This window comes from Podarcis raffonei, chromosome 6 (genome assembly GCF_027172205.1).
Source record: "Podarcis raffonei isolate rPodRaf1 chromosome 6, rPodRaf1.pri, whole genome shotgun sequence".
Taxonomy (NCBI): domain Eukaryota; kingdom Metazoa; phylum Chordata; class Lepidosauria; order Squamata; family Lacertidae; genus Podarcis; species Podarcis raffonei.
Window position 1 is genome coordinate 82143891 of NC_070607.1, and position 21278 is coordinate 82165168.

At 46.3% G+C, this 21278-nt stretch overlaps 1 protein-coding gene across 3 annotated transcripts in view; it reads right to left on the reverse strand.

The window, feature by feature from the left end:
- The window catches only part of ATP9A (ATPase phospholipid transporting 9A (putative)), a 93369-nt gene extending 76157 nt beyond the window's left edge, over positions 1-17212 (reverse strand). For 2 of the 3 annotated variants that reach the window (XM_053394275.1, XM_053394274.1), the window contains exon 1: positions 16741-16902. In XM_053394275.1, the coding sequence (XP_053250250.1) occupies positions 16741-16808 (68 nt within the window). In that variant the 5' untranslated portion in view covers positions 16809-16902. Of the gene's footprint in view, positions 1-16740; positions 16903-17062 lie in introns of those variants that run through there. The other variant, XM_053394276.1, reaches the window with a different exon arrangement.
- Between the last annotated feature and the right edge of the window lie 4066 nt (positions 17213-21278).

Consider the following 21278-nt stretch of genomic DNA (forward strand, 5'->3'; position numbering starts at 1 on the left):
AGCAAGAATACTCATCGCAAGGTATTGGAAGACACAAGATTTACCCACTCTGGAAGAATGGCAGATGAAAGTGATGGACTATATGGAGTTGGAGGAAATGACTGGCAGAATCCGAGACCAGGGAGAAGAGTCGGTTGAGGAAGATCGGAAGAAATTTAAAGACTATTTGCAGAAATATTGTAAAATTAATGAATGCTAAAATGATGTTGGATTGGATTTAAGTGGACTTAGTAATAAGATCAATAAGAACATGTAAAAAGGGTTTGATAACGGATGAAAATATAAAGTTGAAATATGTTGAGATATTGAGTTAAGTTTAAGGAAAGAGGGCAAGGATTTGCTGAATTAATTATGTGAAGGGGAATACAAAAAAGGGATGCGTGAGGAGGTCAGAGAAACAAGCTAAGGAGAATTTTTTAAAAATTGAAAAATTGATTTGTTTTTAATTATTTTTTGTGTTGGTTGTGTTTTATGTATTTTTGTATTCTTCGTATTTTTGTATATTTTTCTCTCTCTGTTTTTTTCTTTGTACCTTTGTTGTTCTGAAATTTCTGTCTTTTTAAAAAAATTTAATAAATATCTTTTTTTAAAAAACCAAACAGAATCATCCGGGTGATCCCAAGATCCCAATGCAGCTAAGATGGGAGGGGGAGGCTAAAGTGTGCATGTGCAAGAGAGTGAGAGTGTTGGAGAGGGGGGAGAGAGAAGCAGACCACTGACATTGCTCCACCAAACCACAAAATTGGAAAATCGGAAGGTCTTCTTCCAAAAGGCCTCCACTCTGCAATATCCAGCAGTTCCAGCTAACCACAAATGTCATAATCGTATAATGCATGAAGAAAGATTTATGAATGCACAATTACACACCAGTAGGTACTTCCTGCCCAACTGGTTTTCTTTTTTCTTTTTTAAACAAGAGATAAATGCAATAATGCTAGCTGAAGAATTAATGTCTGCATTGGCATTCAGTTGCCAACAGAATTCAGGCCTCATTATTTACATGGATATTGGAATTGCTTATTTTTTTCTGGGGTTAATTGGCTTATCACATATAATATTTACAATAATCTTCATTTCCATCGTCATAATGCCTGAAGGCAAACCATGTTGCTGCACTCATTCTATAATAGATGTACCGTATTTTAGTTAGCACTAAAAATTGGAAATGGCTCTTGTGAACCTCCCATTCATTTAACATTCAATTGTCAGGTTTGCACTGTGTTATTCCCTTGCCAGGAGTCTGCCCTGTTTGTACTGTGTGCAAACAGGAGAAGGGCATGGGCGAAGGTTGACCTAGAAGCTGGCAACACTCAGGATGCAACAAGGGAACATTTCAGTCTCCAAGGATGCTCTGCTCGCTGCTGCCGACCTCAGAGCCACCATATAACCAACAAGAAGACTTCAAATGCAGGATTCCAGAGTGAAATTGCTGTATTAGACCTTATCAGCAAATATTATTCTAATCAATTTGCACAATCAGAAATGGGGATTCATTTTCCACACCAAGAGAGTTACATTAGCACACAATAGCGGGGAGGGGGGGTTAGTAGTATTGCTGTTCTAAATGGCTACCCATTGTTTAGCCTGGAGAAGAGGAGGTTAAGGGGTGATATGATAGCCATGTTCAAATATATAAAAGGATGTCACATAGAGGAGGGAGAAAGGTTGTTTTCTGCTGCTCCAGAGAAGCGGACACAGAGCAATGGATCCAAACTGCAGGAAAGAAGATTCCACCTAAACATTAGGAAGAACTTCCTGACAGTAAGAGCTGTTCGACAGTGGAATTTGCTGCCAAGGAGTGTGGTGGAGTCTCCTTCTTTGGAGGTCTTTAAGCAGAGGCTTGACAACCATATGTCAGGAGTGCTCTGATGGTGTTTCCTGCTTGGCAGGGGGTTGGACTCGATGGCCCTTGTGGTCTCTTCCAACTCTATGATTCTATGATTTGGGCTCTCCACAGAAATGTTAGACCTGATGCTGTGACAGACATGTAATGTCTCCCCCCCTCCCCCCCCTGTGTACACTACTGATAACTATTCCTCTTTCTGTAACTGTTATGCAGGTTTGCAAGTACATGTATTATAAAGCAGAGTCTATCTACAAAAGCCTTGTGCTACAATAAATATTACAAGACCCTTCATTCTTGCTGCTGCAACAGGTGACTTCCCTAGAATTAAGGAAGAGTTTGTCATAGCTGTTTTGGACACATTTTTCACAGGCCGGAAAATCAAGTTGCCTCCAGGTGCGGTCATTGAGAAGCCCCTGATGTGTGTACCTGCATCGTACAAGCATTTGTTGTAGCCACGCTACAGTGTTATTTGTTTAAATAGTCATAGAGCACACTTTCAAAGAAATACCGCAAGGTGGCATACGACCTAAAAAACACAGCATTGCAATAATGTGGATAAATGCACAAATTAAAACATTGGTAAATATCAGTTTGTAAAAATAAGTTCCTGTTTCAAAGGCTTGTTGGTGTTCAAAAGATGTCTAAGATAAGTCAGTGGTGATTCTTGCACATTATTAAGCAGCAGCACATAGAGATAGGTCTCCCAAATGGAATGTGTCGGATAAGGTAGTCTGATGCAAGGCAGGACAGGGCTCTTACATCTGTATGAATTGTGTAGAAGAAGGGATTTCAGTAAGTATAGCTTGCATGACGAAGGTACATCTGCTCACATTCCCACTTCTTCACAACTAAAAGGTGCAAGAGCCCCATTCTCTTTTGCATCTGGCCACCTCCGTTTACGCTGACCCTAGGTCAACAGTCCTACACACGCTTAAAGGTAAAGGGCCCCCTGACCGTTAAGTTCAGTTGCGGACGACTCTCGGGTTGCGGCGCTCATCTTGCTTTATTGGCCAAGGGAGCCAGTGTACAGCTTCCAGGTCATGTGGCCAGCATGACTAAGCCGCTTCTGGCAAACCAGAGCAGCGCACGGAAACACCGTTTACCTTCCTGCCGGAGTGGTACCTATTTATCTACTTGCACTTTGACGTGCTTTCGAACTACTCACACTAATTGGAAATAAATCCCACTGAAATCAATAGGACTTGCTTTCAAGGAAATAGGGGCTGTTATTCAACTAAGGTATATTCAGAGCAGACCCGCAGAAATTTAGGTACATACCTAAGTTAGGTTTCAATAGTTTCAATAGGCCCTGAGTTAAATTTAAGGCTGACTACAACTCAGGTGTGGCATGTAATCCTAAACTTGTTTACTCAGAAGTAAATCCCACTTTTACAGCCTCTGGGTGTAAAACTCGTTTCCCTGCTGTGAAGCTGATTTCTGTTGCCTTTTACCTTCCAAGAAGAAACTAAAGTTGAAAGGCAAACCACACCTTTCAGGAATGCATAATAGCAACAATTAAGACACAGTTTATTCCTGTGGATACAATACGTCCACCCACCTCAGTAAATAAATGCTGGAATTTATTGTAAGGATCTTTAATAATTTTTAGATGGATGTTGGCTTAGGTAGACATAGTCACTGGAAGGTCCACTGAGAATGAATCTATGCTTTCATACGGGTCATTCAGTTATGAAGAGTAGCATGCATGAAATGCAGTAGGCCCCCCCCCCATTTTAAACACAAATATTGTTAAGAGTAGGTCTTTGGAACTGAAACTTCTAACAGGGATAACAATTTGAATACAGCATGATGAAGAACTAGCAATACTGGTTCTGCCTGCATGCTGGCCAATGCAAAGCAAGAAATGGACAAAAGGCTCTTTTATCCCTCCTCCTCAGGATGAACAGCCACAGAACTGTTTTTTTGTTGCTGTTTTTTAAAAAATATATTATTACCCCTGCTTTAGCCTTGCAAATAAATGAGAGCAGCTGAAAACATGAAGCAGAATCAGGTGGCAGAACAAACAATGCAATTTAGGGCAGATAAATGGACAAGCATGCAAGTGGCAGGTATGATGGTGATGATGAATTTGTGGTTACAGTGTGCACGGATCAGGGATGGGTGTAGCCTATGGGTAGGCAAACTAAGGCCTGGGGGCCAGATCCGGCCCAATCACCTTCTAAATCTGGCCCGCAGACAGTCCGGGAATCAGCGTGTTTTTACATGAGTAGAATGTGTCCTTTTATTTAAAATGCATCTCTGGGTTATTTGTAGGGCATAGGAATTCATTCATCCCCCCCCAAAAAAAATATAGTCTGGACCCCCACAAGGTCTGAGGGACAGTAGACCGGCCCCCTGCTGAAAAAGTTTGCTGACCCCTGGAGCCAGACCAGTTCTCCCCAGATTCTTTCAGTACACATGAAGAGGGTCATCTAACTCACCTTTTGTGCAAGGATTCATAGGAGAAAGTGGCTGAAGTTTATCATGCATTGTATCTGAGGCCTAGATTGACACTGCCACCTGTCACACCAATTAATTCCCAATCCCTAGTTATTATTTAGGGGTGGGCAACCTCAAGCTCAGGGTCTGTATACAGCTTTCCAAGCTTCTCTCTCTCTGGCCACTGGAACTCTCTGGCTCCATCCACCACTGGCATGCGGCCCTTAGGCAGCTGTCCATGAGGCAATGTGGCCCTCAGTCTCAAAAACATTCCCTGCCCATTGTAATCTCTAGTTTAAAAGTTTGGGTTTATGGCAATCTGCCAACTGAATTACATACCCCTCAACTGTCCTGACATTCCATTTTGTGCAAAGTGCACGAGATCAAGGTCCTGAAAGATGGACGTCCAGGTTTTCCACTGGGACGTGTTGGAGGGTATGGAAATATGCTCTCCTTTGACAAGGCCTTCGTCTACCCAGGCAGCAGAAGGCTTTCTTTAACAATCCCCAACAAAATGAGCAAATGTAGCTGACAAGATCTGCCCTGGAGAATTACAGCCAAAAGCGTTCATAGATTTAGACACACTCAACAGTTATGAAATCAAGCTTTAATAATGCTTCATGGGAGGGGAAATTACACTTCTATAAATATGTTTAGGCTCGGCTGATTTTCTCTTCCTTGAGGCGGTAATTTTCGTTGCTTACTTTTCTACAGTTTATTTTCGTGTGCTGAGTGAAAAATTAGTGGGGAACCAAATTTTCTCTTTAGCTGGTCATATAAATATTGTCTTAAAGGGGGGGTTGATATTTTCTGGGTACAATCTATAGCAGGGGCCAGCAAATGTTTTCAGCAGAGGGTTGGTCAACTCTGTCCCTCAGACCTTCTTGGGGTCCGGACTATATCTTGACAAAAACAAATGAACGAATTCCTATGCCCTACAAATAACCCAGAGATGCATTTTAAAGAAAAGCACACATTCTACTCCTGTAAAAACACCAGGCAGGCCCCACAAATAACCCAGAGATGCATTTTAAATGCAGTGGTACCTCTGGATGTGAACGGAATCCGTTCCGGAGCCCCGTTCGCATCCTGAAGCGAATGCAACCCTCGTCCGTGCATCCACGGTTCACCACTTCCACGCATGCGTGACGTCATTTTGAGCGTCTGTGCATGTGCGAGAGGTGAAACCCAGAAGTAACGCACTCCGTTACTACTGGGTCGCCGCGGAGCGCAACCCGAAAAGGCTTAACCTGAAGTGACTTCAACCCGAGGTATGACTATAAAAGGACACATTCTACTCATGTAAAAACGCGCTAATTCCTGGACCATCCGCAGGCCAGATTTAGAAGGTGATTGGGCCTAATCCGGCCCCCGGGCCTTAGTTTGCCTACCCATGATCTATAGGGTGCTCACTTATACATCACCAAAAAACAGGAAGTGCATCACCACCGCATCCAATTCAGCCACCTCCACTGATTGGCCAGCTGCCTCTTTGATGACTACCCTTTGAACTTTGTTCTCAGAAAGCAGAGGAGGAGCTGGCCAACTCACCCTCCCTTACAGAGGCATCTGGCAACAGCAGCATGGCCTCTTCAACATCACTATCTGAACTTTCCCCAATTTCATTGTCCTCCTCCTCTGAAGGATCCAGCTCTTGCCACACTGTCTCACTTTGCACCTTATGGCCCATGACGTGAACCATAAACCTAAAGACTCCCAGTATTCATTATTTTTTTAAAAAATCAAGTTCCTAGAACTTGTGGAACCTGAGATGCGAGACAAAAAGTACACACATTCATCTCCTAATTTGTTTTATGAGAAACTAACCACTTTTCCAAGCTTTTAGCCAATGAATGAAGTCATAGCAATGGTTGAAATGTAGGAATGCAGATCAAACCCATTAAAGGCTAGAGTGAAATGCCCATTTTCTGAAGTCTAAAGCAGGAACATCTCCAGTTTGTTTTTGAGCCTTTACTGCTGGTCTTCCCTGGGGAAGTGATTGCTGCTGCTGCACAGATATCCAGGATCTTAGTTTAGCTGCAAATGGGAAGTTGTGTGTCAACTGAAAAATGAAAGGTAGCAGCAAAGACAGGAGTTCACGATCGTTCTAACCTGGGGCTTATTTCAAAAAAAAAAAAAGCATCTCTCCCTCCTGAGTCAGAAAACATTTTAAATGATACTATGCCGATACAGATAAAGTCCACAATTATTATACAAATATTGCAGGGGCAGGGCTGTGGTTGAGACAGTGGGTTTCATCAACCATGCAAAGTAGCTCAGTATTATTATGCCCATTTTACTGGGAGAAAGAGTGAGTCAGAATGTCGTATGACAAGCCTGAGATGCAATTGTTATCCTGGTGTATTGGTGTGGGCTTGTTTGTTTTTAGGGCAATGCAGGGTGTGTGCAAAGTTGACTGTAGCAGCAATGCACTTAATTAAGTGCTGAAGGGGGTGAAAGGAGCCAGGGAAAGAAAAGGGGGATTTCAGCTGTGGGTGGAAAGAGTGTCTGAATGTCAGATCTATACATAAGAAGATGAAAACCCATTGAGAAGCAATGCAGGGTTAGACCTGGAATACAAGCTTCTCACTGTATGACCACCACTCAGTCAACAGATGGACCAGAATGAATAGGCATATTCGGAGTACTTATGAAGAAACTCCTGCCAACGCCCATCTATGTAGCTCTTCAGTTAAACACTATATTGAGAAATTTCCTACAGACCATCTGAGCTCATTCAGCTAAATGAGTTCCTGACACATGTATCCAACCTCTCCATCAGCTTATCTTTTACAATCAAAGAGCATTATCTCTCCAGAATGGTGGCCGGCTGATCCTTCGTCCATTTTTAATCGTTCCAGCCTACCTTCGCTTTTAATTTGTTTTAAAAGCAAAAGGCCAAAATTACTCATCCATTTGCTGCTATAAAGCAACGTTTGATTTCAGCATAGTCATCATATTATTTCTCTCTCTCTCTCGTAATAATTTATTATAATTCTTTATACCCTGCCCATCTGGATCGGTTTCCCCAGCCACTCTGGTAGGGTGTAATGGCTGTGCAGACACCCAAAGATCACTTAACTCATATTCAGATGGATAATCTTCATTACAGCAAAGCTGCAGAACACTCGTTCTGTTCTTGGCGGGAGAACTGAGGCATGACTTCACCAGAATTATTTTGGAAACTGAATATACAGCGGATCACATTCGGACGATCCTGAGTCTCTCATGTTTAATCCTGCCAGGTTAGCTTCTTGCATTTAGCAAAGGGAAGTCCCACTGATCCAAATACAGTGGTACCTCAGGTTAAGAACTTAATTCATTCTGGAGGTCTGTTCTTAACCTGAAACTGTTCTTAACCTGAAGCACCACTTTAGCGAATGGCGCCTCCCACTTGCAGCGGCGCGATTTCTGTTCTCATCCTGAAGCAAAGTTCTTAACCCGAGGTACTATTTCTGGGTTAGCGGAGTCTGTAACCTGAAGTGTCTTTAAGCTGAAGCATCTGTACCACTGTATAAAGGTGCCTGCATTTTTGCTGGCTAGCATTTCTTGTGCCCCTAACTACACCACAAATCACAAAGGCAGATAACTACCACATCGACTAGAGACCCTTAGGTAGGGGTGGGGAACTCCTGGCGCATAAGACCAATGCAGCCTTCTGAGTCTCTCTATCCAGCCCTCTGGACTCTTCCCACAAGTGGCTCTGTTCCACACCCTCTCCACATGCTTTCGCCAGGGTGGAATGTGCCCTTTAATGATGCCAATGCCCCTAGCTTGACTGGATGGAAGCAAGGAAAATTAGGTGGTGGGGTGTACAGAAACTCTAGACTTTTGCCTGGCTGGAATGTATCCTATTGAGCAAAGGGAAGAGTCATGCCCCTGGCCCCAGCCACCACAAGTGTGCACTAGAAGGTTGCCCACAAAAGAAAGCATCCCAAAGGTTGGGGGGGGGGAGTCTCCTGCTTAAGATTGTACGACTGCAATGCAGGAAACTCCATGTCCCTTTCCAGGGTGCCTCTGTCCTATAAAAAGTACTGTAAATATGATAGCTTTACTTTATCTTATTTGTTATTCCACCTTGCCTTGCTGGAGCCACTTGCTCGGTGGAGCAAATAGTTTCCTGCTAGCGATGTTGCTGCCACATTCCAGGAGGGGCAAGATATGTGGGAATTTGGGATGTTTGATGCTTGCCAAACAATGCTGATGACTGATGGTGCAAGCTAGGATCCTGAACCTCCTGCAAACATCTACAAAGAGCAAACCTGCTCAGCAAAGTTTGTTTTCTTTTGGTTTTTTTTAAGCAACTGTTGCCTGATTAAGTAGGAACACTTTTTTAGTTGATCAAAATGTTTGCTTGTTAATGATACGATATCTTTATTGTCATTGTCCCATACAGAACAATGAAATTGAAAAACTACATAAAACATTCAAAAACCCCTAAAAACTCTGAAACCCCATTTTAAAATACAATATACTATAGAGACTCCTTATGCTGCGTTTAGAACCAGAATTGCATTTGCATAGAAACTGTTTCTCAGGCGGCTAGTCCTGGCCTTTATAACCCTACACCTTCTTCCAGAAGGCAGAAGCTGAAAGAGATCATTTCTGGGGTGCATACTATCCTGTGCTATTTCTGCAGCTTTCTTATGGCACCTGACAGCATAGATTTGATCTAAGGTGGGAAGAGTGCACCCAATTATTCTCTCTGCAGTCTTTACAACCCTGGACAGCATTGTTTTTTCCCTGGCCGTGCAGCTCCCAAACCACACACACAGACCATAAGTTAGTACACTCTCCACAGTGCAATGGATCTAGCCAATTGACCCACAGAACGATCCTATGAAAGTCTACTCAGAAGTCCTATTGTTTTCAGCAATGTAAATACTGGGACTTCCGAAGCTGATCTGAAGCCCAACTAGCCAACACACACACACGCACACACAAATCCTAAAGAGCAGAAATGTGGATGGTTAAAAAACAAAATGAAAACACCCTAAACTGGCAGCACAGCTCTGTGCTATCAACAGCTCTTGATGGTTATAGGAAATAACAATTCTGTGACCCAATTGAAGCAAACCGATTCTGTAGCCTGTGACTAGCAGCTCTGGAGCACGGGTTAGCTCAGGGCAATTGCTGCAAGCACTGCTAACAAGGTAAGCCATACAAGGATGTCAATGAAACTCCAGTGGAGACTGTGTAATTCTCTACAAAGAAAGCAAGATCAGCCAAGGAGTACTAATTGGCCTCTCTGCTCCACAGCCATGAGGCTGCTTTTATGTGTCAGCAGAACCGCCTTGAAACATTTCCCTTTACCATTTTCATCATCTGGCATTTCACCATTATACCATTATCATGCAACTAGCAAAATACCCTTCATTACCACAGGGTGCTGGCCAACAGGGCTGGCCAAAGGAACAGAGGCTAATTTGGTTTGTAAAGCTGGCTAATTCACACTTCTGGAAACAATGTATGTGCATGAAAGCATGTCTGTCCCTCAAAATCTGCACTTTTCCAAGTTTTGAGATGCAGTTTTCCAACCAAAGGACATTTACAAAATAATAATAATAATAATAATAATAATAATAATAATAATAATAATAATAATATAATACCACCCCACCCATCTGGTTGAGTTTCCACAGCCACTCTGGGCAGCTTACAGCATATATAAAAGCATACTAAAATATCAAGCATTTAAAACATCCCAATACAGGGCTACATTCAGATGTTTTCTAAAAGTTGTGCAGTTCTTTATCTCCATCTGAAGGGAGGGTGTTCCACAGGGAGGTGAAAATAAAATTCAAAATGATGCATTATGCTAGGAAATTGCATGCCAAAAATGTGTGCAGTAGGCAAAATTGCACACACACATGTGTTCATTAGGAGAAATTTATAAATACATATGATTTTTTTTAATAAATAAAATAACAATAATAAGTTGTCTAATGGGCAAACTACAGTTATATGGGAGATCCATGGACAGCTCTCTCAATGTATATTTTCAGACTAAAGGAGCTGTGATGTGCGTATATGTGGTTGTGGGGGAGCTATCTCCCCAACTTAAATTATGCACCAGTGACTCCCTTCACCCCACGCAACAAATAATAATTATGGCGGTGAGGAGGTTTGGAATAGGCTGATTCAAATCAGGCTAATAGTCTGAGGAGAAATTGATTTTTTTATCCCATTTTTTTTAAAAAAATGGTTTTCCAAATTTTAAACAAATTAACAACTAATTGGGGGAGAAAAGGTTAAACTCGTATCTCTGGCATGGCAGCCTCAATCCAATTCACATGTTCCGGCTACTTTAAACAAACAAGCAAGCTCTGGAAGATCCAGTCACATGTCGCCTGGCCCTAACAAGAGACCTGTGCGTCTTGTGAACCCCACCAAGTCACACACAGCCCATCTCAGTTATGCATGTTAGGTCTTCTGCGTTCACTCCATGTCTGAGGATTAACAAGTGGCAAGCAGAGAAGTTGGCTGGCTTTCACGGCCTCTGCCTGCAAATAAGGTGGTGGTTATTTTGAATCATCAATAGCCTCAAAACATTGCATTGTGCTATGTTTGGCATGGTAGGCCACAGGTTGTACAGGCCTGGCCCAATATATGCAGCTGCCTTATGCTTTGACGGGCTATTGGGTCAACTAGCCCACCTCCAGAGGCGTCACCTAACCATGGCTCTTAGGCAGTAGTCTTTTCCAGCCTGGTGGTAGGAAATCTTTTTACAGGGAGATATCCCACAGATCAATGTGCATGTAAAACATAACCTCTACCACTGAGCTCTGATTCCTCCCTTGGTGTGCCTCCCTAGAGTGTGAGAGGCAGTTCTGTCTAATTGTTTAGAACAGTGTACTAATGTACACTACTGGAAAAACCATAGCTTTAACTATATGGACCTTTGTTGGCAAGGTGATGTCTCTGCTTTTTAAGATGCTGTCTAGGTTTGTCATTGCTTTTCTCCCAAGAAGCAAGCGTCTTTTAATTTTGTGACTGCTGTCACCATCTGCAGTGATCATGGAGGCCAAGAAAGTAAAATCTCTCACTGCCTCCATTTCTTCCCCTTCTATTTGCCAGGAGGTTATGGGCCCAGTGGCCATGATCTTAGTTTCCCCCCCCCCCCCAGCAGTGATGTATGGAAGTGAGAGCTGGACCATAAAGAAGGCTGATCGTCGAAGAATTGATGCTATTGAATTAGGGTGCTGGAGGAGATTCTTGAGAGTCCCATGGACTGCAAGAAGATCAGACCTATCCATTCTGAAGGAAATCAGCCCTGAGTGCTCACTGGAAGGACAGAGCCTGAAGCTGAGGCTCCAATACTTTGGTCTCCTCATGAGAAGAGAAGACTCCCTGGAAAAGACCGTGATGTTGGGAAAGATGGAGGGCACAAGGAGAAGGGGACGACGGAGGATGAGATGGTTGGACAGTGTTCTCGAAGCTACCAACATGAGTTTGACCAAACTGTGGGAGGCAGTGTAAGACAGGAGTGCCTGGTGTGCTCTGGTCCATGGGGTCACGAAGAGTCGGACACGACTAAACAACTAAACAACAACAACAACTAATGTACACTGTGTACTAATGCACACTAATGTACTAACTGTTCAGAACAGTGTTCTTCAGCTTTCAGTCCCTAGATGTTGTTGAGACTACAACACCCATACTCCCTGATGGCTGACTAAGATGGATATGAATGATGGGAATTGTAGTCCAGCAACATGAAGCCCCAAGGCTAAAGAACACAGATTTAGAACACAGTGCATATACTGTAGGTGACTAAGACTATAAGGAGAGTCCTGCTTGATTAGACCAAATCTGGTCCAGCACCTTTTTCTCGCAATAGCCAACTGGATGCTTAGGGGACCTAAGCACAGCAGCACTCTCCCCACTTGTGATTCACAGCTTCTGGCATTCAGAGGGATACTGCCTCCAACACTGGGAAACACCCAAACTTAGTTCTTGGCTTTGTTCTTGGAAGCTTTGTAGAACCTCATTAGGCTGCTGGCAGCCTGACTTGAAAACAGCTTGTAAAAGCCATAAAACGAATGTCGAAAGCACGGCAGCACACATTCTGCAACGGATGTGCAATTTCTAAATGAGAGACTGTAACCAAATGTTGGCTTTGAGATAAAGACTGACTACCAGTGCTTTCTTCTTCATTTACAGCCTTGCAAGCTACACCAAGCTAGAATCCATCCTGCCCCAGACTGCTAGAATGGGGAGACTCTCAAAGAAAGACCTAGTAGACTGCATTGTTATTGTAGGACTGGCGAGATGCATTTAGTCACTCACAAGTTGTACAGGCCTCTTGCACATTATGAGGTATTCTACTGAACATATCTAGTAAGGTCAGCAAACAAGGAACTAATTCTGAAACCAACCAACTATTATCCTTTAATATTTCTTTAGCAAAAAGAACATGGATTGCATTCAGTGCCATAATGAGGGGGTTGTTCTGCCAGCACAACTGTTTCTGATTGCCCAATTTATTGGTGTGCCTGCAAACCTGGGAGTAAACTCCACTGAACTCAGCTGCATGGTGCAAAACACAACTTATAAAACATAAAGCGTCTTCCACCAGCTGAAATGCAACCTTTAGCTTTTAATTAGAAATACAAGCATATCTTGCAATACAGTATTACCATTTAAATCAGGCATCCCCAAACTCAGTCCTCCAGCTGTTTTGGGACTACAGTTCCCATAATCCCTGACCACTGGTCCTGTTAGCTAGGGATGATGGGAGTTGTAGTCCGAAAACAGCTGGAGGGCCGAGTTTGGGGGTGCCTGATTTAAATTGACAGCAGATGAGGATCTGGGGCAGCGTGACGGGTTCTGCTGCACTGAACACCAAGCCAAGGGGGACTTTACAGAGAATTCCAAATATGACACAGTGGATTGAACAGAACGGAAGGCATGGGGCTGGGGGCACCAGATTTTGGCCTTGCACAGGGTGCCCCTGTTGCTAGTGTAAAGTTGGAAGCCCATCAAAGAAAGGAGGGGATGTCCACTCTCTCTGTCATTTTTCTCATCCTCTGACTTCCTCAATGGCAATCTGTCACAAACACACTTGAAAGCCTCCTCATCACCTCATTCCCTTGCTAGAGCAAGGAAGGTTTGTCAATTGCCCCGACACCCAAGCAAATGACATCATCACTCCTGTCCTGAAAAAAAAAGTCCCAGAGTAGCAGGGCAGACCTTGGGGTCTCAAATTTAAGTGTGTGATGCCAAAATTTGGTGCCCCAGCCTCTCGCATTCCATTCAACATCATAGTTGAGGCACCCCCTGCAGGGCCCCCAAGGTTCTGCGCCCAGTGCAACCCAATTACTTGCGCTCCCCAAAAGCCACCTCTGCTGCATTCTCTCCACTACACCATGGCCAATGACTATTTTGAGTAGGGTTCCAGGTGCACACAGCCAGCAGGGAAGGGACGAAGGTGGAGGAAAGGGCAAAGAAAGAACTGTTCAGCTTCATCTTTAAGCCAGTGTGGTGTAGTCGTTAAGAGCAGTGGATTCATAATCTGGTGAACCGGGTTCGATTCCCCGCTCCTCCACCTGCAGCTGCTGGGTGACCTTGGGCTAGTCACACTTCTCTGAAGTCTCTCAGCCTCACTCACCTCACAGAGTGTTTGTTGTGGGGGAGGAAGGGAAAGGAGATTGTTAGCTGCTTTGAGACTCCTTAGGTAAAGGTAAAGGTACCGCTGACCATTAGGTCCAGTCGCGGACGACTCTGGGGTTGCGGCGCTCATCTCGCTCTATAGGCCAAGGGAGCTGGCGTTTGTTCACAGACAGCTTCTGGGTCATGTGGCCGGCATGACTAAGCCGCTTTTGGTGAACCAGAGCAGCGCACGGAAATGTCATTTATCTTCCCGCTGGAGCGGTACCTATTTATCTACTTGCACTTGATGTGCTTTTGAACTGCTAGGTGGGCAGGAGCTGGGACTGAGCAATGGGAGCTCACCCCATTGCGGGAATTTGAACTGCCGACCTTCTGATCGGCAAGCCCCAGGCTCTGTGGTTTAGACCACAGCGCCACCCGTGTCCCTTTGAGACTCCTTAGGCTAGTGATAAAGCGGGGTATCAAATCCAAACTCTTCTTCTTTACCTTCATTGGTGACTTTAAAGGTACCAAGCAAATCTCTACGGCAGGGTTTCCCAGACTTGGGTCTCCAGTTGTTTTTGGACTACAATTCCCATCATTCCTGACCACTGGTCCTGCTAGCTAGGGGTGGTGGGAGTTGCAGTCCAACAACAACCAGCTGGAGACCCAAGTTTCAGAAACACTGCTCTAGGGTCAAGCTTTACAGATGAGAGGATATGGCTTCTCCATGGGCACAATCTCCTACAGGTCACCTTTCAGAAATTAACCATTGCAGGGATTATGGTATTCCTGAAAAATCCACTTTGGGTGATTTATTCAGACGTAACAGCTTTTCTATGATGAGCATGTCTCTGCTGAAATTATTCATTATTTAGAAAGCACTCTTGATTCATGCCATAGATCAAACAGCCATAATGTTTCCCTTTGTTTTAAACTGTTATAAGAAGAGGGTTTGGATGTGTCATCTAGCAGCTCCTAGAAGCCATAAATATTGGCAAAGGAGGAGGGCAACTCCTGTGAGGATTCTGGTGGCCATTAGTCAGCTATCGGGTGGAATAACTTTGTGGCAGGATCAGCCCCACCCACTTGGACTGGACATTGCTCCCTCCTCTGCTCCCGGACGCAAGAGGTGAAGTGGATTTGGCCTCCCAGATGCAGCATCGCTTTATTTACAGCAAATAGGGACGGGTCACAGGTGTGGCAGGGGCAGAGTCAATCGGTACTCCCACCTACACCTCACTGCCACCCTGCTTCTGCACTGCCCTGGTAAGCGACAGCAACAGTGCTGGTGCCAGGAGGCCAGGTATATGACGCCACCCCTGCCTGCCTGCCACTCCTCGCTGGGTCTAATCTCTTTTTCTGATGAGAGGTTGCTCTCCCAGTCAGCCAAGATCTACACAGGAGACAGAGCTGTATAATCATGCTATATGAATTATAAAATTAAGAAGTGGTACCTGAGCTGCTTTCCCCCTCCTCCCTCCCCAACTCTTTTTCCTCGCATGCCATGTCTTTTAGATCAGTCTCTCATTTATTTTAGTAAAGGGATTTACATACCCGCTCTTTCCCTAAGTAAAGGAGCAAGATACCCAAATAAAAAAAGAAGCGGTAGTTGTAAGGCTATAATCTAAAACCACTTTTCCCACCCTTGGGTATGTGTGTGTGTCCCCCCCCCCATGCTGCTGTTGGACTACAATTCCCATCAGTCCCAGATGGCATAGCCCAATGGTCGGGGATGATGGGAGTTGTAGTGCAACCACATTGAGGCAACTCATTCCTTTACTTAGCAAAACAAGGGGGCACATAGAAGCTTTTATAGTACAATACTAAAATAAAGGAATGAATGAACAGCCGATTGTAACACAGCGCATCCGCTAAGGAGATGTCCCTTTGCATCTCTCCAGCAGTAGGGCTGCCATATTTCAAAAAGTAAAATTCCTGGCACCTGGGTGAGACAAGCAAAGGTAGGATAAAGAAGGGATTGCGGCTGCCCTGGCTCTCCTCTTGTCCTGGTTTCTATCCAGGCCTGTGCACAGAGCAAAAGAATGCTTGCAGGAGCAGCGCCCGCCCGCCCGCCTCGCTCTCTTTCCGCCTTCCTTCCCTCGACCAGGATCCGTGGGCTGGAATGGCAGCCTCCGCCTGGGCGTGCCACCTTGCAATGGCGTCAGGAGCAACCTGTCAGCTCCGGCTGCCTGGGCGAGACCCCCGCCAGCAAAACAGCCCCTTCCAGAGGTCGACCTCTCCCTCAGAGCCCCAGCTTATAGGGAAAGGATCCACCCAGTCCCCCGAAGGGCATCGGCGGGTTTCTTTATCTCCCAAGGAGAAGGAGGGGGTTGGGGAGCGCAATGCAACCCACCCAGCGCGTCCCGGGCGCGCGCAGATGCCCGTGGAGAGCGCTGCCCGCCTCCAAGGCAATCTCTCGGGTTTGGCGACTGAAGCGCCTTTGAAATAAACGCCGATCTGGGAAAGCAAACCCACATGGCGAATGCAACCGGAGACGGCGGTGGTAGGGCGGTGGGGGGAGTCCGGATCGGGGAAAGGGAGATCCACCGCGCGGCTTGGAGACAGACCGGCAGAGAAAAGAAAAGCGTTTACACCCGGCCGTGGGAATGCCCGCCGCCCCGGATCGTTGGGAAGGGGCGAGCCCGAGCGACGAAGGCAGGGCCAGGGCGCAGCAGCCGGCCTCGCCGAGAGAGCCACGGAGCGAAGAGACAGCGAGAAAAAGGAGGCCGCCCCGGCGTCCATCCAAGCCGGGCAAGGGAACCCAGGAAGGCGCGCTGGCTGCGGCGCAGGCGAGGCCCGTCGGAGGCGCGCGGGGGGGGGGGGTAGGGGAGCGAGGGGAGCCGGGCCCGGCGCTGCCTTACCCGCCGCGGTGCTTGCTGTCCATCCGCTTCTTCTGCCGGACCGGCTGCAAGGGGATGTTGTCGGTCATGATGGCCGCGGCGGCGGGGAGGATCTCGCCTTCCCACCAGCAGCCTCGCCAGGCGCGGCCCAGCCTCTCCGCGCTCTGATGGCAGCGGCGGCGGCGGCGGGCGGGCTGGGGGCTGGGCGGCGACGCGCAGGTAACGTGGACGCTCACGCCGCCCCCTCCCCCGCATCTCCCCCTCCCCGGCCCACCCATTGGGCGGCGGTCGCCCCCGCCACTAGGCAACGCTGCCTCCCCACCCGTCCCCCGGCTCTACGCACCCCGTGCCGCAGGGTCTCTTCTTCGCGCCTTCCACCATCTCTCCAGGTAAAGGTGTTGCGCTTCTCCGCCAAGCTGCGCTTCCGAGCAGCCTCGGCCTTGGAGAAAGTTGCTGTCCAGGCTGGACGTCGAACCATCCCCGCAGCAAAGTCACTCTCCCCCACCCCCCTCCACACACACTCCCTGGTGCCAGGATATTTGGCTGGCTGCCACGCTGGCCAGGCGTCTGTACAAGGTATAGGGAGCTGCCTTGGATTGGCAGGTGACGCTTTCTTCAACCCTGGCCCTGGGGTGGCATCCCTCAGTGGACTGGAGGGCAGTAGTTGCCTGAGGGATTCTGTTTCGCAAACCACAGCCCTGATCCCCAAGAGAAGGGGAAGACCAGGAACCTCAAGGTTAATGGCAGAGTGCTGACACCCAATATTTGAGGCCATTGCCTCACTCTGTCTAGTGATAGGGCCAGCCCCATAGGTGCTTGTTGCTCCTGACCAATCTCACTTTTTGCCCCACTCTTTGCAGGCACAGGTCTGCACTTAAAAGCTCCTTGTCAAGATGTTGTTGTTGTTGCACTGGAACACACGCCCCCCAACAAAACCACTCTTTAGTGCTCAATCAGAGCAAACATCGTTTCAAGTTTTCCATGGGTTGTTGTTTGTTCCAATGGGTTTTTGAACAGGAAGTTTGGGGAGGAGGAGAAAAAGGTGCTCTGACACAAGAGCTTCAACGCACAGACTGTGCCTGGAAAGAGTGGAGGAAAGGGAAGTGTGGCCAAGCCCTCAAAACTCATCATTATTTTGTCCCACCTGTGTGCAGTGCCAGCTAGACACTTCAGACCACCCTGTGCTGAAACCAGGCTGCTTAGATTGTGAGAGCCTTTTACTTTACCCAAATTATGGTTAATCCTCGGGAGTCACAAGGCGATTGGTTGACCCAGATTAAACACAGTTGAGGAGTGCCAACACCAAGTTTTGAGGGACCCTTCAGGAAGTTGCTTCCTACCTTCCCAAGTGCAGATTATATAGTTTTGGGGATGTTGTTGGACTACAACCCCCATCGTCTTTGATCAGGGGCGTTGTAGTCCAACAGCATCCAGAGGGCTGCAAGCTAGCTAGCCTTGCTGTTGCGTCACCACTGCTCCTTCCACAAGATGTTCAGAGAAAGCAGAGTGCAAAGCAATAGGAGTCTGCAGCTGCTTCTGCTTAATTTGACCCCTGTTACTTCCTGCGTGAGAACAAGTAAACAGGCAGTGACAGAAGGAGCAGCCATGGCCAGGGGTTGGCAGCGGGTCCCTGCTGGGGCGTGCTGACTCCTGACAACGGGTATGTATGGACAGTTGTATTAGGTGCTCCTTTGATATGTAAAAAAAGGTGGCACTATGGGTTAAACCACTGTGCCGCTTGGGCTTGCTGATTGAAAGGTCAGCGGTTCTAATCCCCATGACGGGGTGAGCTCCCATTGTTCTGTCCCAGCTCCTGCCAACCTAGCAGTTCGAAAGCACGAAGTGCAAGTAGATAAATAGATACCACTCCAGTGGGAAGGTAAACAGTGTTTCCTTGTGCTGCTCTGGTTTCGCCAGAAGCAGCTTAGTCATGCTGGCCACATGACCCAGAAAAACTGTCTGCAGAAGCAAACAAACGCCGGCTACCTTGACCTGTAAAGTGAGATGAGTTCATGACTGGACTTAATTGTCGGGGGTCCCTTTATCTTTACCTTGATATGTGAGCATTGAGCTGTTTATTGAGCTCAATTTTCCTTCTGATTTGTTGGCACAAAGTTTTCAAAGTTATACAGTGGTACCTCGGGTTAAGAACTTAATTCGTTCTGGAGGTCCGTTCTTAACCTGAAACTGTTCTTAACATGAGGTACCACTTTAGCTAATGGGGCCTCCCGCTGCCGCCATGCCACCATGGCACAATTTCTGTTCTCATCCTGAAGCAAAGTTCTTAACCCGAGATACTATTTCTGGGTTAGCGGAGTCTGTAACCTGAAGAGTCTATAACCCGAGGTACCACTGTATGGTCGTGGAGGAAGGGGGCTTTGTATGCTCTTGGAGGAATGATGCAAGACAATATAGCTAAATAGCTAAATCCAACTGACTTCAGTGTGATTTAAGCCAACTAAGTAGGCAAGTCCATAGCCCTCAAGTATAGAGTTTCTTCTCTTTGATTGCACCAACTGGGCTGAGAAGCTGTCACCATGCCATTGTCCTTTGATCTCAGTGCTAAATGTGGTCATGTGTCACAGATTGCCTATCGGCAGCTGGATTACCCTAATTGACTCCAGGAACTGGATGGTTGTCTTTTGGGAATTCTTGGCCTCTCTTTAACTCTGCTCTCCCATCCTCCTTTTCCCATAAAAACAGGTGCATCCCAAAGCTGCTTGATCCCATTGAGGAATTTGATTATCCTTGCCCACTGCTCTTCCCACTTCTTCATGTCATCTGTTAAATGCATATTTATCTCATCAGGACGACACATCTGGAAAAACTCAAGGTAACAGGACTTAGGGCAGACTGCATTAATCATTGCGGCAAGTACGCTGCAGAGCAGGGCCCAAGCTGAATGAATTCTATAAAAGCTGTAATTTAGCTTCACTGTCTGCACACAGGGGTGATAAGAGATTAGTCCCAAGGAAAGGAAGGTATCACTTGTCTTAAAGTAACCATTTCGTATTCAATTCTCTGGGGGAAATCATTCTCTGGAAGAGAACTAGTGCTTGTGAGGAGGGCAGACTGTCAGAGAAAGTAGCTCTTACATGTGGCTACAAGTGTCAGGGCATTTGAACACTGCCCAGATTACCTAAATCATGGGTAGGCAAACTAAGGCCCGGGGGCTGGATCCGGCCCAATCACCTTCTAAATCCAGCCCGCAGACGGTCTGGGAATCAGCGTGTTTTTACATGAGTAGAATGTGTCCTTTTCTTTAAAATGCATCTCTGGGTTATTTGTGGGGCATAAGAATTCGTTCATTTCCCTCGGCCCCCCCCCCCAAAAAAAATAGTTTGGCCCCCTGCTGGGAAAGTTTGCTGACCCCAGACCTAAATGCACAGAAGACTGAGCCAAGTGGCCAGGTTTGCACACTTCCTTCCAAAGGAGCCCAGGGCAGCAATCATCACATTAGAACCAATCTGTGCATTGCTCAGAATGAGGCATCATTATTTTAATGCTCTCCTATGCACAATGGAACCACCACCCTACCTAAAGTAAAGTAGAAATATTAAGCATAAACCTTTCCCTGCTGTGTTAGATTACTACATGGGAGAACAGTAGAAGACATTACCCATCGCCTGCATCAGGAGAAGGAGCTTAGCTCAGTGGTAAGAACATCTGTTTTGCATGCAAAAGTCCCAGATTCAGCCCCTGGCATCTTCAGGTAGGGTTGGGAGAGAGCCGTAAATGAAACCTTGGAGAGTCACTACCAGCCAATGTCAACACTAGGATAGATGGACCAAAGATCTGACTGTTCCAGAGGGTAGGACCCAAACCGATGTCTTCAAGTTACAATAAAGGGAAGTCCAACTAAACATCAGGAAGAACTTCCGGACAGTAAGAGCTGTTTGACAGTGGGATGGACCCCCTTGGAAGGTGGTGGCCTTTTCTTCATTGGAAGTTTTAAAGCAGTGGTTGAATGGCCACCTGCCATGGATGCTTTAGTTGAGGTTCCTGCATTGCAGGGAGTTGGACTAGATGGCCCTTGGGTGCACCTTCCAGCTCTACAATTCTATGATTCTGTAGCTCTGTAGCAACGTGGGAGCTTGAATGCTTAAGAGTCCATTAGACTCCTTTAGAAGACTGTTCCATGAAGTGCATTCAGATCCCAGTCATTGGCGAGGGTCTCAAGGGGCTGGCTTCATCCAAGTTCCATCTCCTTCATAACTGCCCTCAACCCATTATATTCACTTTCTAAGGAGAGACAATAAAAGAACAGCTGTGAACAGAGGCAAGGGAGTGCTCTTCTTGTGGTTTAATGGACAAAGAAAATCACTAAAATAAAAACATCTCAAAACAGAAGTGCTTCTGCAGCTGAAACAATGGTGATCTTGGATGTCAAAACTGAAATTATTAGCGGTACGGCAATGGTATATTTGCCCTAAATCTTCTCTGTGTCTGAGCACCGACAAGGCCACTGCAATTAATTGGCCAGTTAATCACTACCAGACTATAATAAGCTGTTAACACCTGTATCTCTGATCTGCTGGGATGGCTTTGATTTCCCCCCA